Source organism: Sinocyclocheilus grahami, unplaced genomic scaffold (genome assembly GCF_001515645.1).
Source record: "Sinocyclocheilus grahami isolate Dianchi unplaced genomic scaffold, SAMN03320097.WGS_v1.1 scaffold487.1, whole genome shotgun sequence".
Lineage (NCBI taxonomy): Eukaryota > Metazoa > Chordata > Actinopteri > Cypriniformes > Cyprinidae > Sinocyclocheilus > Sinocyclocheilus grahami.
In genome coordinates this window covers 46658-61346 of record NW_015505666.1, presented here as the reverse complement: position 1 = coordinate 61346, position 14689 = coordinate 46658, and the positions used below count along the sequence as shown (strand labels likewise).

General features: G+C 36.4%; 1 protein-coding gene across 1 annotated transcript in view; it reads right to left on the bottom strand.

Annotated features, from left to right (window-relative positions):
• The window catches only part of mgat4c (mgat4 family member C), a 60481-nt gene that overhangs the window by 2376 nt on the left and 43416 nt on the right, over positions 1 to 14689 (bottom strand). Inside the window, exons 2-3 of the mRNA XM_016236294.1 lie at positions 1543 to 1694; positions 570 to 717 (exon numbers count right to left, since the gene is read on the bottom strand). Of these exons, the coding sequence (XP_016091780.1) occupies positions 570 to 717; positions 1543 to 1671 (277 nt within the window). The 5' untranslated portion in view covers positions 1672 to 1694. The remainder of the gene's footprint in view (positions 1 to 569; positions 718 to 1542; positions 1695 to 14689) is intronic.

Genomic DNA, 14689 nt, shown 5'->3' with positions numbered 1-14689 from the left:
GACAGCCTCAAAACATTACTGCTCTAGAGGAGATCTGGATGGAGGAATGGGCCAAAATACCAGCAACAGTGTGTGACAACCTTGTGAAGACTTACAGAAAACGTTTGACGTCTGTCATTGCCAACAAAGGGTATATAACAAAGTATTGAGATGAAATTTTGTTATTGACCAAATACTTATTTTCCACCATAATTTGCAAATAAATTCTTTAAAAATCCTACAATGTGATTTTCTGGATTTTTTTTTCTCATTTTGTCTCTCATAGTTGAGGTATACCTATGATGAAAATTACAGGCCTCTCTCATCTTTTTAAGTGGGAGAACTTGCACAATTGGTGGCTGACTAAATACTTTTTTGCCCCACTGTATATATGTGTGTGTGTGCCTACATACACATACAGAAGAAGGCAAATAAATAAATAAATGTGCAACTCAAAATGCTAGATCATAGATAATAGAGTCATGCAGTTTTGCATATTGTACATCATTTTGTTTTACTCATTTGTTTAGAATTCGTTAAACTATGTGTGTACTGATAATACTCATGTGTACAAAGGAAAGCGATCTTACTCTTTCGAGGTAAAGGTGTTCCAGCGAGGTACCGATAAGTCACATTGATCGTTCCAGAAAAATTGGTCATATCTTTAAAGGTATGAACATATCGCTCTGAGTTCAGAGGATGCATTGAGGTTTCTCGTAACTGACGTTTGTCTTCCTCCTGAAACACATGACATCCAAGACAGACAATTCTAAAGTTTGTCACAAGTCTAAAGTAAGTCACAGTTTGTCACAGCATTCCTAAAGCTTGAAAGAGTCTCCAGAATATATGGACATGAAATGCTAAGACTCCTTTTGCATCTTTAAGTGTAAGCGCTGCAGGTCATTATTTTTAGATTTGCCAATATTCTTGCACACTCTTGTATAAACTCATTAAATGTAAATGATGGCCTTTGAATAATTAATTGTACACACAATATTACTCACTCAACTTTTTAAATAAATGATCTTGTATTAAATTGTGGCATCGTTGCTATACTTCAATGTCTTTTACCACATATGAACTGTTCGCACATTAAAAAAAATTTGCTGGCTGTGACGGTGTTTGTATTTCAATTAAATGGGGGTTATTTAGAAAAGTGACTTAGTCAAAATGGGTACAACTTTTGAATAATTCAACAGACAAACACACGCGACATGTTATGATCACAAAGTTTTGATCATAAAGTTGGCCTCATGAATAATAAATGTCTCATGCATTTGGACTGCCTCTACATCATGAAATTTTAAATAGGCTGCAGCATGAGCTCTGATAATTATAGATGCACAGCAGAGCACCGGCAGTCTTACATGCAACATTTGGTAATTAAAGCATATAAACAAAATAACTTTTCAGCACAGAGATAATTAATGCTAAATCACATGCAACAACAGTAGTCAAGTTGTTGTGAAGCCCACTATTGTCTTGTTATCTGCTCCACTGATGTTGTAAATAAATTGACCTCTGTAATTTACCTGCTGGATTTTAACAGGTAAACAAACTCACCAGCACAAAGCCATCCTCGATGTAGAGGTTTATGAAGAGCAGGAAGGTAATGAGAGCCACCAGAAAAGGAATGGTGGAACGTTTCCGGAAACACCTCATCTTGTCCAGGTACTTCAACACCAGTCTCATGATGGAAACACTCCCGGTGTGATCTGATAGAAAACAAAGAGTAAATACTGTACGGATGTATCAATAATATGCTAAATTTGAACGATAAAGGGCAAGAGCTGAAACACGGACTACATATAGTCATTTTATAGTGCTTTCTGGAGCTTGACAGTCATAATCGTCTCATATAAAGTAAAACAAAACCAAAAGGAAAAAAAGGAAAAGACAAAAAATCAATCAATCAATCAATCAATCAATCAATCAATCAATCAATCAATGGGTTAAAAATAGTGAAATCAGGACTGTGCACTATTCAAAACTGAATTGAAAATGCTTTTGAAATTTCAGTTAAATTCCTGAATTTGAATTAAATTTGAGCTAAGGTATAAAACATGATGAAAAGATGAAATTTAAATTTGAATTTAAGGAAGTAACATTAAAATGAACTGAAATTCAGTGATTAATTTTGAATTTGAATATAAGTAACGAAGGAAGAAATTCAGGTATGAAATTTGAATTTAAGGAAGAAACATTAAAATAAACACATTCAACGAAATTGTAGCGTCTCGACCAATCTGACACACTAATTTTTATTTGATTTAACAAATCAATTATTCATTAGATTAACAAATCGTCACAGTCCCCTCACTCAATAAACTGGATGCCAGGATTTCTGCTGAACACCATCCCCCCTTGGTCACCATGACAACTAATCATGATATCACTGGTTTTATGACCCCCCCAGGAATGTGAGTAGGATAACCCACTCTTTGTCCCCATAGGAGAGGCAGAGCAGAAATGGACTTTTCTACTAATTAATTCATAGGAAAACCTTTCTTTGATTGAATACACATATCCTTCAGGTCATTGTTCATATAACAAACTTATTTATTTGTTGGTTTTAATAGAAAAACAAAGTCAAATGCAAAGTACAGGCTTGATAAACTGTGAAAGTTTTAAAAGATTTTAAAAAGCCTTGTAGACAGACAGACAGACAGATTAGATGATTGACAGCTTATCATATTTAATAAATGTTTTGTGGACCAGGCATTTCTCAGAATGCTGTGTTGATTTGCAATTCAGTAAACTCCTCTTCCTGTCATTCCAATTCAGCTTCCTGTGGTATGTGGCCAATTATAGTTTCCTGGCTTTTTAAATAAAAATATTTCTACAGTAAAAATTAAGAGCAGCTCACTAAAATGATCATGTCTTTATTATTCAGGAGAAACTGCCACCAATTTCTGGCTGTGCAGCAATCAGAAAAGCACTTCTTTTTTGTATATAAGACAGGGCATTCTCTATAAGGTCACACTAAAAATAAGCAGCAGGCCTTTGTGCCTCTAAGCCTAGTAATTAACCTGACAACGATGTAGGTATAATACAGACTTCAGCTGAAGAACACGCTGTGAGGTTAATATCCCGACCTTGCTCACCAGGCATTAGCAAAGTATTACTCTGGGCCTTCAAGTCCTTTTGTTTGGCCCTTTTTGAGGGTTGTACGTCAAGTACAAAGTATGGTTCTTAAGAGGCTATACTGCAAAATTGCATTTCAATCTTCATCTGATGATACATAGGTGGAGTGACTGTCTTTGAAACAGAAGAAAAAATATTTCAGCTATGTATAAAATAGGCCCCGTTCTTTTATTTCTGACCTCAAATTACACAGAGTAATCCAAGAATAGAAAGAAGGACAAGTGTTTTGGAAGGCTTGCGTGCATCAACCTTTTTGATGGCTCTTGCTAAGCACCTTAGACCACTAATGGAATACAAAATAACTTTACAGCCGATTCCATGACCAGACGCGCATCGATTCTGCCCACCGTCAACCTGTTTCAACTGGGGATTGTCAAACCAATATTCTGTGAGCTCTTGCTTGTACTTAAAAAAGCAGTGAACACATTGAGACCACACATGTGTGGTTTTATACACTATACCATTTAAGGCTTTGGGGTCTTGTTTTATAATAATTATAGCAAGAATGCATTAAATTGATCAAAAGTGACATTAAATAGACAGTAAACTGTAAATGCTACAAAAACTCTCTTCTTGAACAGCAAATCAGCATATTATAATTATTTTTGAAGGATCAAGAGTAATTACTGCTGAAAATTCAGCTTTGTATCACAGGGATGAATTACATTTTTAAATATATTCCAATAGAAACAGTTATTTCAATTTGTAAAAATATTTAACAATATACAATTCACTGTATTTTGACAGATACATAAATGCGGCTTTGGTGAGCTTCTTTCATAAACATTTAATTTAAAAAAAATATAATTAATGGTAGTATCATATCTTTTTAAATAATTTTTTAAACATATTTCATAGGCTAATGACATTCTTGTCAAATTATTTTTTAATCAAGACACAAGAAAATGCTATGCATTCGTACACAATGACACACTGCATTCTTGGTATTTGTTGTACAAATACCACCAATGCATATACCAATGCACTTATTATAATAGAACATTTATCCCTTCTTAAACCAATGGATTATAAAATAACAGAATGTAGACAGAAAAATCATGTTGCCAAACTGATAGTTGTACTGCACATTTCATTTTCTTGGGCATTTAATTACACAAATGGCTGACTTTTACATTTTCCAGTTCAAACCATTTTGCATTTTGATACATGCAGGTGGATTCATGTAATGTTAATGCAGCGTAATAGCAATGTTGGATTGATTCAGCCTGAAAACCTGCTTCATCCTCCACTGACGGTGAAGTGAGGAGAACCAGAGCAGACCGCTAACAGACCACAGATGGATTTGCATAACATCAAATGGTACCTAACTCTAAAACTTTGCCTTGCAAACCAACTTGATATGATGATAGAAATTTCTGATTTTAATTAAAATGTTTTTTTGTTGTTGTTATGGATGGTGATATGAATGCTAAACCACAGCGAGGCTGAATTAATAACTAATAGAAGCAGGAGGTGAATTAAAATGATAGTTGACGACCCCTCCCACCCCAAAAAAAAAACAATTATGTCAGCATTTACTCACCAAAATGTCTTTTTTCTTCTGCAGAACACAAATGAAGATATTTTGAAGAATGTTGGGTCTAAACAACTGAATTCAAAATCTTCTGTGTTCCACAAAATAAAGAAAGTCATACAGATTTTAGAACATTAGGGTAAATGATGACAGAATAATTTCATTTTTGGTGAATTTTCCCTAATTTCATTAACATACCTTGCACAACCATGTAAAGTCTAAGAGGATGAGAAAAGTGAGCTAATGTTTTCTTGAACCAAGCAGACAGTTGAAATGGCATTATAAATGTTTCGAAATATCTTGTTGCAAAACTGACTGCATTTCTCAGGCATTCTTCCACCCCCTCAAATCTCCAAATGTCCAAACACTTCAGACGCACCCTCAGGCTTAAAATAAAACATCCATTAGAAATGTATTAAGCTGAGCTGACATTATCCTACCTCCTTTCATGGATGCAGAGAGTGGAGCTTGTTGACATACACAAAAAAAATCAATTCTGAGCTCTGTAACCTAAAACTCCTCAAAAATGGTAGAAAAACAAAGATTTAATAATGACTGCATTTATTCCCAGACTACAGGGACTACTCTTCACAGATATAGTTTGTAAAAGGGAAAACCACCAGCCTGGTACCTTCATCTGTTGCGTAATTACACCTGACAGGGTCTGATTCTGGAAGAGTTGAAATTACAGGCAGACGCAGAGCTGCGTGCAGCTGCCAAGGATCGCGCTTTTGCAGAGGTCTCATTTGAGGGAGTGCTGACGTAAATAACCTGAGGTTCATTCCCACTTCCTGCCGCTCTGTAGATCATCACCTCCCGGGGCGAGCAGCCCTTTTAGCAGTCAATATAAACTGGCCCTTTAGAGCGGTACTGCCGTGCTAAACGAAGCAGCTCAATTAGAGAACGAGTGGAGTAATCCAAAGAGTTGATTTCATAAAAACACAGGCAATCCAGATGGTCCCTCTGACTAACATCAGCTTGTTTGTGCATTACGCTGCGTTTGCTAATGCAAACTGCCACAGTTTTCCCAAACTCACAGGAAGTGTACTTATAAACACCCATTCATTTTAAAGCGAGAGCATTGTGCTGGCATCATTTCGAGCTGCGCATTTGCAGATATTTATCCACCGTTCTTATCTTTTCACTCTCCTCTTGGTGACGGAGGGAGTGTCATTTCTCCGAGGGTGCCGTCTCTCTCTTTGCCTTGGTGATATAAAATAGAGTATAAACTTCAGAATGAGAAACAAGAAGCTCCCTGGTGAGAGGAAGGCAATTACAGTCATGTCTGATGTGCCGCAAGACCCCATGAATAAGAAAAACAAATCAGTTTACAGAGTTGGAAATGGCTTAGAGAGATGTTTGAGGAAGGATGTCTAGTAGATTGTGAGACTGCTATGCAATTTTTATTATGTAAATGCACTATGAGAGAATGTGGAATTAGAGAGCACTTGGTTTGATTTGGATTTAATACAAACACTCGCAGCATCTCGACTATAAAGAGTGAACCTACAAGGCCATGTGCATGAGGGTATTGTGGCTGTTTCACTGGTGTAAATCTGCAAGCAAGCAAGCGAGTGTTGTGTATTTTCCTCAAGCCTGATCCTTTAAGGCCAAAATACAAGCGCGTTTGAGCCCTCTAATGTCCTAACAGATCAGTTTTAAAGTAAATTAAGTCTCTAAAGCATCTTGTTACTGAATAATTCCAATTCTTAAAAAGCAAGCCATAATGCAGCTAAACCCTTTCAATTTCCCTGCCACACACAGCTCGATTGCTAAGCTAATGTTGAAATCATGAGCCACCCATATTCTTTCAAATCAAAACAGCTTCATAAAACCTCCCTCAGCTGTAGCTTTTATGCTACTTGGGACGCAGAGGCGTACCTTGCCTTAATGCAAAAACCTGCATAGAGGAGAGGGGAAAAAAGCCATTTTGACTAAGAGAGAAACAGATTAATAAAGCTGGCAGTAGAAAGCAATTCTTCCACATTTGATCTTGTTATCTGTTTTACATTATTTCCCAAGGGTATGCTGCACCTCACTGATATACAGCTCTGTGCAAATAATCAATTAAGCCAGCAGATTCTACAGCTTTCTGCTCTTGCTTTGTGTCAGAGCTTCAGCCACTTAAATAGATTTTCTCTTCAACAAAAGGGCTGAAAAGCAGAAAAGGAGAAACGGCTTCAGACGATAAGAAACACCGCCTCTAGGTGAACACTGTGGGCCTCAGTTCTGTGAATGAACTTTTGTTAATTAAATGAATTTCTTTGTGTTAATCAATTTGTGTGCATTGCAGCCTTGTTTACTGAAATTTGTCCTTAGGCTTATTTACAAAATAAATAAAAATAAATAAAATACAATTATGTGAAGGATCATAGATCTTTGTGGAAAATGTGCAATCAAAACCCTTGAGAAAAAAAAGTCTGGTTCATCATGTCCGTGGTGGTAGAAAATAAAAGGTTATGATTTATGACTAATGTAATTAACTATGCTCATATGAAAGCATTGATTAATCATTTGCAACTGCCCAGGGTACTACTGACTAAACAATGCCATTAATTATTAGCAGTTGTAAATGATCAGAAAGAAGTGCAATTAAAAGCTATAATTATGATTCTATACAGCTTATTATTAACCCCTTATTACCACAAACTACTAAATTAGAATAAAGATAACTAAATACTGTATACAAATGAATCCAGAGCCTAGTATAGTATTAAGCCCAAAACACAACTTTAATATTTTTTAAACTGACCTAGATTTGGTTATATATGGTCACATATGGTTAATCTAGTTTGTTTTCTTCTCATGTGCCATTAAGAACAAAAATATATTGTGTAAATACTCATTTCTATATAACATATAATATTTTATATAATAATTAAAATAAATATAAATATAAAACATATTATACTATAAAATATATACTTTATCTGATAATGACAATATATTATATAAAATGCATTATGTATAAATGTTATGCATATAACTATATTACCTCAATGACAAAAATACTTTATAATAAAGGGATTTTCTGCCCATTTAACTATTTTAAACTGACTAATACTCACTATTTTACAGTTCAGCTCATGAATATAGCTAACTTGCTACTAAGTAATTTAATCCAAACTCTGAATATAACCTAGTAAACTTTAGTACAATCTGCTTGCTTGAAATGAAAAACATCTGCTAAAGAAAAGCAATAAAAACAAACATTTTAATAATTAACAAAACCTAAATGCTGATATACAAATTTAGCAGTATGTCAGCATACTTTTATTATGTAGCACTAACACAGCACATCTTCGTTTCTCAATAGTCTGACTGCCGGTAAATGTCTGCGTATGCCAGCATTTGTACGTGTCTGCTGAAATGGCACCTCCTGACATCAGTTTTGCTCATCAACACATTCTTAAGGCATTAAGATGTTCTCTGGATAGTTTGCAAGCTTGTAACTGCAGAATCTTCAGTAAAACACATGAAAAACATTGTTCAACTATTGCTGACACTGTCAGACACAAAACACACACAGAGCCACCCACATGCACATTTCCTCCTTTTCTTTCAAGTAGACAAGAAATATCAAGTCATAGTTTTCACTAAACCCTGCTTAGTCAAAATAATTCTTGTTTTTTCCTTATGCAGCAGGCTGGGAAAGCTGAGGTAGGATTTCTGTTTCTGCGCAAGTGACAATATGTAAACACAGTGCGGACACTTGTTGTCCTGAAATGGAAGCGTCAGCTCAAGTTCTATCAGGAAGACTCCAATGCCACGTCATTCATACTAACAGGTCTGACCATTCACTGCTTGACACCTGGAGTATATAAGCACTGAACTCTCTTGTTTAATTTTCGCAATTGATGAAGCTGACGTTCCCTTTCATCCTCCCCACCACCACCAGGTTGGCCCTGTCCATAGGGGGTAGGCTCCGCCCCTGCCTTCATCTTCAGGCAGGATCAGCCAAATCTGCGTCCCCAGGATTTGGACATAGGACGGGGCCTATGCCAAAGAATTTTTCTATACAACTATTCACTAATTATTGTAACTCACTCACCACCATCCGTTAACACTTTACGGAATAAATACCATGCAAACGTTTACCTTCTCTTTGAGTCTTTCTGATAGAACTTGATAGCAGCACAAAGAAGGATCTCTTTCCTCACACCCAGGTCTCAAACTTTCCTCTAAAGCATCTGACATATCTCAGTGTTGCATGAAGTTTCATACTTAAACCTTTCTGTGAGATAAAAGAATATATTTGTTTATATCCCCATCCCAAGTCTTGGTGGCAGCCTATTTTTAGCGACTCTCCTGCACAGAAGCCATGGTGGTGCTTTACTGTGAGGATCTGCCGAATGTCTCTCTGTTTTGATGTATGAATAAATCCAGCACCCCGCTTGGATTTGGGCGCAGTCCAGGCTGCAGCAGGCACCAGCTGCACAGGTGGCTTAGCTTCAGGTTGGAAGCTGTGTGAAGAACTGGATTGATGCTGAATACAAAGCAAATTCTATAATGGTTTACACATGCCAGTTTCCTTAATTGTAACAATAAAGGAGCCAAACATGCAAGAACTGAATAGAATTGCATTACTGAGCAAATGGGAGAGATTGCATGATTCATTTTTCGATTTCCATTGCATTCCAAGCTTTTTGGTCCTCAAAGAATAAAAATGACTTCTTCAAGAAATAAATGTATGAATTAATCCATAAATCAATCAATTTCTAAAGATTTAACAGTCACACTGCAATGATGGTCCACTGAACGGCAAGTTGTAGATGAATCCAAGTGCATTTTTATTATGAAGAGGGAAATCCAAAAATACAAACAAAACACAAAGACTTGAGGACTAGACTTGACTACAGAGATGAAACAACTCACCAAACAGAGGTTAATACGTTCACTGGAGGCAAGCGTAGTGAAAACCCAAGTGCAGCTTTTATTAAATCCAAAAGTGACAAAACAATAAAAAATTAAACTTAAAATAGACTAGACTTGACTTGACTTGACTTGACTGGACTTGGCATGGCATAAACAAAAACAAAAAAAAACTCACCAACAGAGGTTACAGGAATAATACTTGACCAGAGACAATAGGTGTGCTCGACTTAACGCAGCGCTGCGCAGATTGATCAAATTCTGACTTGAAGCAGTGCATGCCGGTTAGAAATTTTGTCCGACTTGAGATGGCGCCGACGCCATGTGACTATCACGTATGGCATCAAAGTGCCGCAAGAGCGTTTCGAGAACAGCCGGCTGACTCAGACGGCGCAGTTTCTCCACAACGACTGCAGGAGTGATAATGACGACAGCTGTTTCATGATTGGCCAGACTCATCGCACGTGTGTTTCGGGTTTAATCTAACCCTTTCAATTCCAATAATAGCCACAAATCTATGTTTAGCTTTTACTGTTAAATCTAACAGTAAAAGCTTTTTTACTGTAGTCGCACTGTTATATTGAGTCACGTTTATCATAAAACACTGATAAAAGCATATATACCCCCACTTTATTAGTATTTAAATAGTATATGATTATGTTGAACTTTATTCTTGACAAGATGGCACTGTATTAAACAGTATATAAAAAGTGTTTCTGTTGCTCATGAAAACGTTTCTGAAACGTCTGTGTATTTGACAAATATTGCATTTTATTCACTTCATCTGTGATACAGTATGCAAACACCGCGTGAGTGTTACTAACGGGAGCAGAAAGTGTCCGGCTTGACGTGTCCGTTTTCAACTCCACCCCCAACTGCAAGCGGCTACTCTCGTCGACCGCCGTCTGTAGCCGTGGTTCAAGTCGAACGCACCTATTGGTAACAAGAGGGCTATAAATACTAAACAAAGAGAGTCACATGACACAATCCAACCAATGAGGAACAAGACACATGACTAAGACAACCAATGAGAACATGACACATGAACCATTGAACCAATCAGACCATAACACACAAACAAGGGTAGCACATGACGTGATCACATGAGGGGCAAGGAACATGAAACAAGGCAAAATATCAAAATAAAAAACATGAAAACCTGGAAACAAAACCCAAACCCCACATTACACACACTTTTTTATTTTAAGGTCCAATTCTCACTATTAACAAACCATTAACTATGACTTTTGCCTCAATAAACTCCTAATTTGCTGCTTATAAATTGTTATAAGGTAGTTGTTAAATTTGGGGATTGGGTAGGATTAGGAATGTAGAATATGGTCATGCAGAATATGTGCTTTATAAATACTAATAAACAGCCAATATGTTAATAATAGGCATGCTAATAAGCAACTGGAGAGAACTGGTCCCTATAGTAAAGTGTTATTGATTTAACTTCTATTATTAACTCCAAAAATAAAAAATTAATTAAGCACAAATCATTATTATAGTGTTTATATATTTTTGTTTATAGTTTTTATTTAAATATCATACATTTATATTTGTTTTAATATTAAAGGAATAGTTCACCCAAAAATGAACATTTTCTGAAAATGTACTCCCACTTAGGACATTCAAGATGTCAATGAATTTGTTTCTTCATCATTTGGCAAAAAATAGCATTACATCACTTACAGATACACAGCATTTCACTTAACAAGAAATTAACTGATGGACTAGAGTCATGTGGATTACTTGTAGATTACTGTGATGCTTTTATCAGCTGTTTGAACTCTCATTATGACGGCACCCATTCACTGCAGAGGATCCATTGGTGAGCAAGTGATGTAATGCTTAATTTCTCCAAATCTGTTATGATGTAAAAAAAAAACTCATCTTGGATGGCCCGAGGGTGAGAATTGTAATTTTTGGGTGAACTATTTCTTCAAATAGCATATTTATTTGATTATAAATATGCTTAATGTTTATACAATATTGTCTACTGTAGTTGTAGTGTATGCTTCTTGATATTGCAAACTGGTATTTGTTATATTATTTTATTGTATTATCATAATCATGAACAGTTATTCACCTATAGTGGGTATTGATTCATAACTTTCACACATTCACAGGAAACAGCTTACTTTCACATTGAAAAATAAGGTGAATATGGCACACTTATGCTTAATAAACAGCCTTTGCGTGTGAGCATATCTGTGATGCTGTAGTTTTTGGAACTGAGCCACTGACCTCACAATATGTGCCAACCGTTCTGGTCTATGTTGTCTGACATTCACACATTTTTAAAATCACAGTATGGCTTCTTGCATAATATGAGTGACTAATGCTTACTCAGATCTCTACCTCTCTGTGCCTTTAGTTATGTGGCACATCTTACAAGGTTACAAGGCCTGTTGAGCGAGTCTCTGTCATTGCCGTGAAGCAGAGTTTTACCTTTAAGGTCAGTCAGAGACACGGAGGCCTTTGAAATTCTATCAGCAGAGAGTTTAATGAGGAAGAGAGGCATGAGAAATGATTCATGTGCGAGCGAGCCTCTCACAGGCGCCTCTTAGCAGTTAGCACTTTGACCCAGATTACAGCACCAACCCAAACCCCAAAGGGGAGCTCTGGAGATGGACCTCAGCGATATGACTTCCCCCATTTCCCCTATAAAAAGCACAAATACACCGTACAGTCTTTCTCATTCTTTTGTTCAATATTATCATTTTCTTTTACTTGCTTCCACTTTCTTCCTTGTCTTCTTTTCCACAGTTCGCTTCCATTTTCCTCAAGTACACTAAAAACAAAACTGCACATGTATGGGTTTTCCTTTCCCTCAAATATAAAAGATCCAGGCCAGTAAAAAGAGTATGTGTGTGGTATTTCTGATATGAGAATTTTTTATTTTTTTAGTCCAGTATAAATTCATGTTCCAATTTCAGTGTAATGTTTGCACAGCTATTATTATTAAAGGTCACCCTCCTTTTGGACCATTAGACAACAAATCCTCAGGAAACATCACAGGTTCCATTAAGGCCACAGATACGAAGACAAACCTTTAATTTCGTTGAGTGCTTGCTAAAAACCAGCTTAATCATAGATCATCATTTCAGGTCATTTCAAGTTCATTTAATTTCAGATGTCAACTAAAGTGGCGATATTTATCCATTTCCACCATTTTGATTCATGCAGGCTGATTTGTCGCATGAATGTACCCACATTACATCCATGCCACACTTTAGCACTCCAGGGAAAACATAATGGACACAGGGGACACACAACAGATGGTGTTTCTCTTTGATACATCATCTGCTTATGACAATATTAAGGTGAGCCCACATTAGCAAAATTTCTCAGACAAAAAAGGTTCACTATTGTCACCAGTGGAGACTTATAAATCACAGATCACAAAGAAGATTGACCGGATTTCACCCAAAAAAACAACAACAACTGCCAAACAAGGCCGCACCTTTACTTTTAGAAAAATATTTTACACATTCAATGATCTCATATTTTGAAATATTTATAAAAATAAATAAAACTATAAACACATTTTATTTTTGGACTGTTATTTTGTCTTTTTATTTTTTATTTTTTTGAGGAGCCACTGCTTTGCTGCAAAACAATCCTGATGATGGTCGTGGTAAATAAAAATAAATTCCAACGTAAGTTATCATTCAAACCTCAGGTGATTACATGCTTTCTTTTCAGCTTTTTTTTCCAGACAGATACATTTTGACATCGCAGGGTGCTTGATCCGTTGGCTCTATAGGGAGAATGACTGTGAAAGCCATACCATTGTGCAAAACTTCCCTCCCTCTCCATTTATGATAGAGGAATGGTGGGACAGCACTCTTTCCTAAAAGCTCTGTAAAAAGCCAAGGTGACCGCTGGGTCACAAGTGAGAAATGGGAAAATGGCTGTGGGGTGTGCGTCCAGTAGCAGATAACATGAGAAAGCACTATCTCCTCTCAGCACATTTTTGTGCGAAAGAAAATCCAATGCTATAGCATTTGCAACAGAGACTGTTTCTTGCTCTCTGTCTCTCTCTCTCTCTCTGAAATGATGGACAGTTCATTGTTTATCTACTTACAAAAGATACTGTGCATCAAAGTCAAGAGAAATGCTCCAAAGGGGCTCAACAATGCTGTTTCTGCTTTGGCACAATTCATTTGCAAAAGAGCGGGTCTAAGCAGACCCACTTGAAAATTTTAATTTACAACCGTCAATAAAAAATCAACAGCAAAAATGTGCCTTGAATTAGCAGCCAACATTCTCATACAAAAACATTAATGTGAAGAAAACAAAACTGACACTTACAGATGCAATAAACAGAGTAACAAAAATGAAACTGTGTAAACATCAAACGGAATTGTATTGTGAATAATGTACAGCTAATATACAGTTATTGCAAAATAAACCCTGATGCAGAGCAAGATTACCATATAAATATGTGGACAAGAAATACTTAAAGGTGACATATCATGAAAATCTGACTTTTCCAGGTTTTAAGTGCTATAATCAGGTGCCAGGTGCATCTACCAATCAAGGAAACGTGAAAAACATTAACCCAGTAACTTTGTTTTGGTAAGCCTTTTTCTGCAAGCGTCTGAAAAAACGAGCGCATCTGATTTCGCTTCCCTAGTGACGTTGCAAATGGATCTCATTATAATATTACCGCCCCTTAATCTGTGAGTTTCCACCCACGGCGCCGTCATTTGTTTTCACAAGCAACAACGGTGTACTAGCTTTAATGCCATGGTGAAAGTTTGAGCAAAACATGCTAACCGTTCTGTCTTTGGCTGCTCAGAGAGCACAGAACACTATTTAGAGTTCCCAGCCTCAGAGGAGTCAAGAGAGCAGTGGATTTATTTATTTATTTACTGTATATTGCTGCTTCCACACACATCTAAAATAAACATGCAATTTATTTCCCAGCTGTAGGGCTGGACGATATGGCCAAAATTTGTATCACGATATATTTCTTAATTTCGGTCGATACGATATAATTCTGATATCGATATGAACACTATTAAAAAAGCCTCATAAAAACGGCCAAGAACGGCCACAACAGATGTCTGTACCTACAAACTTATGAAAAATGAATTTGCCAACTCTATGAAACCTACTCCTATAAAACTATATAATATTTTAAGAAAA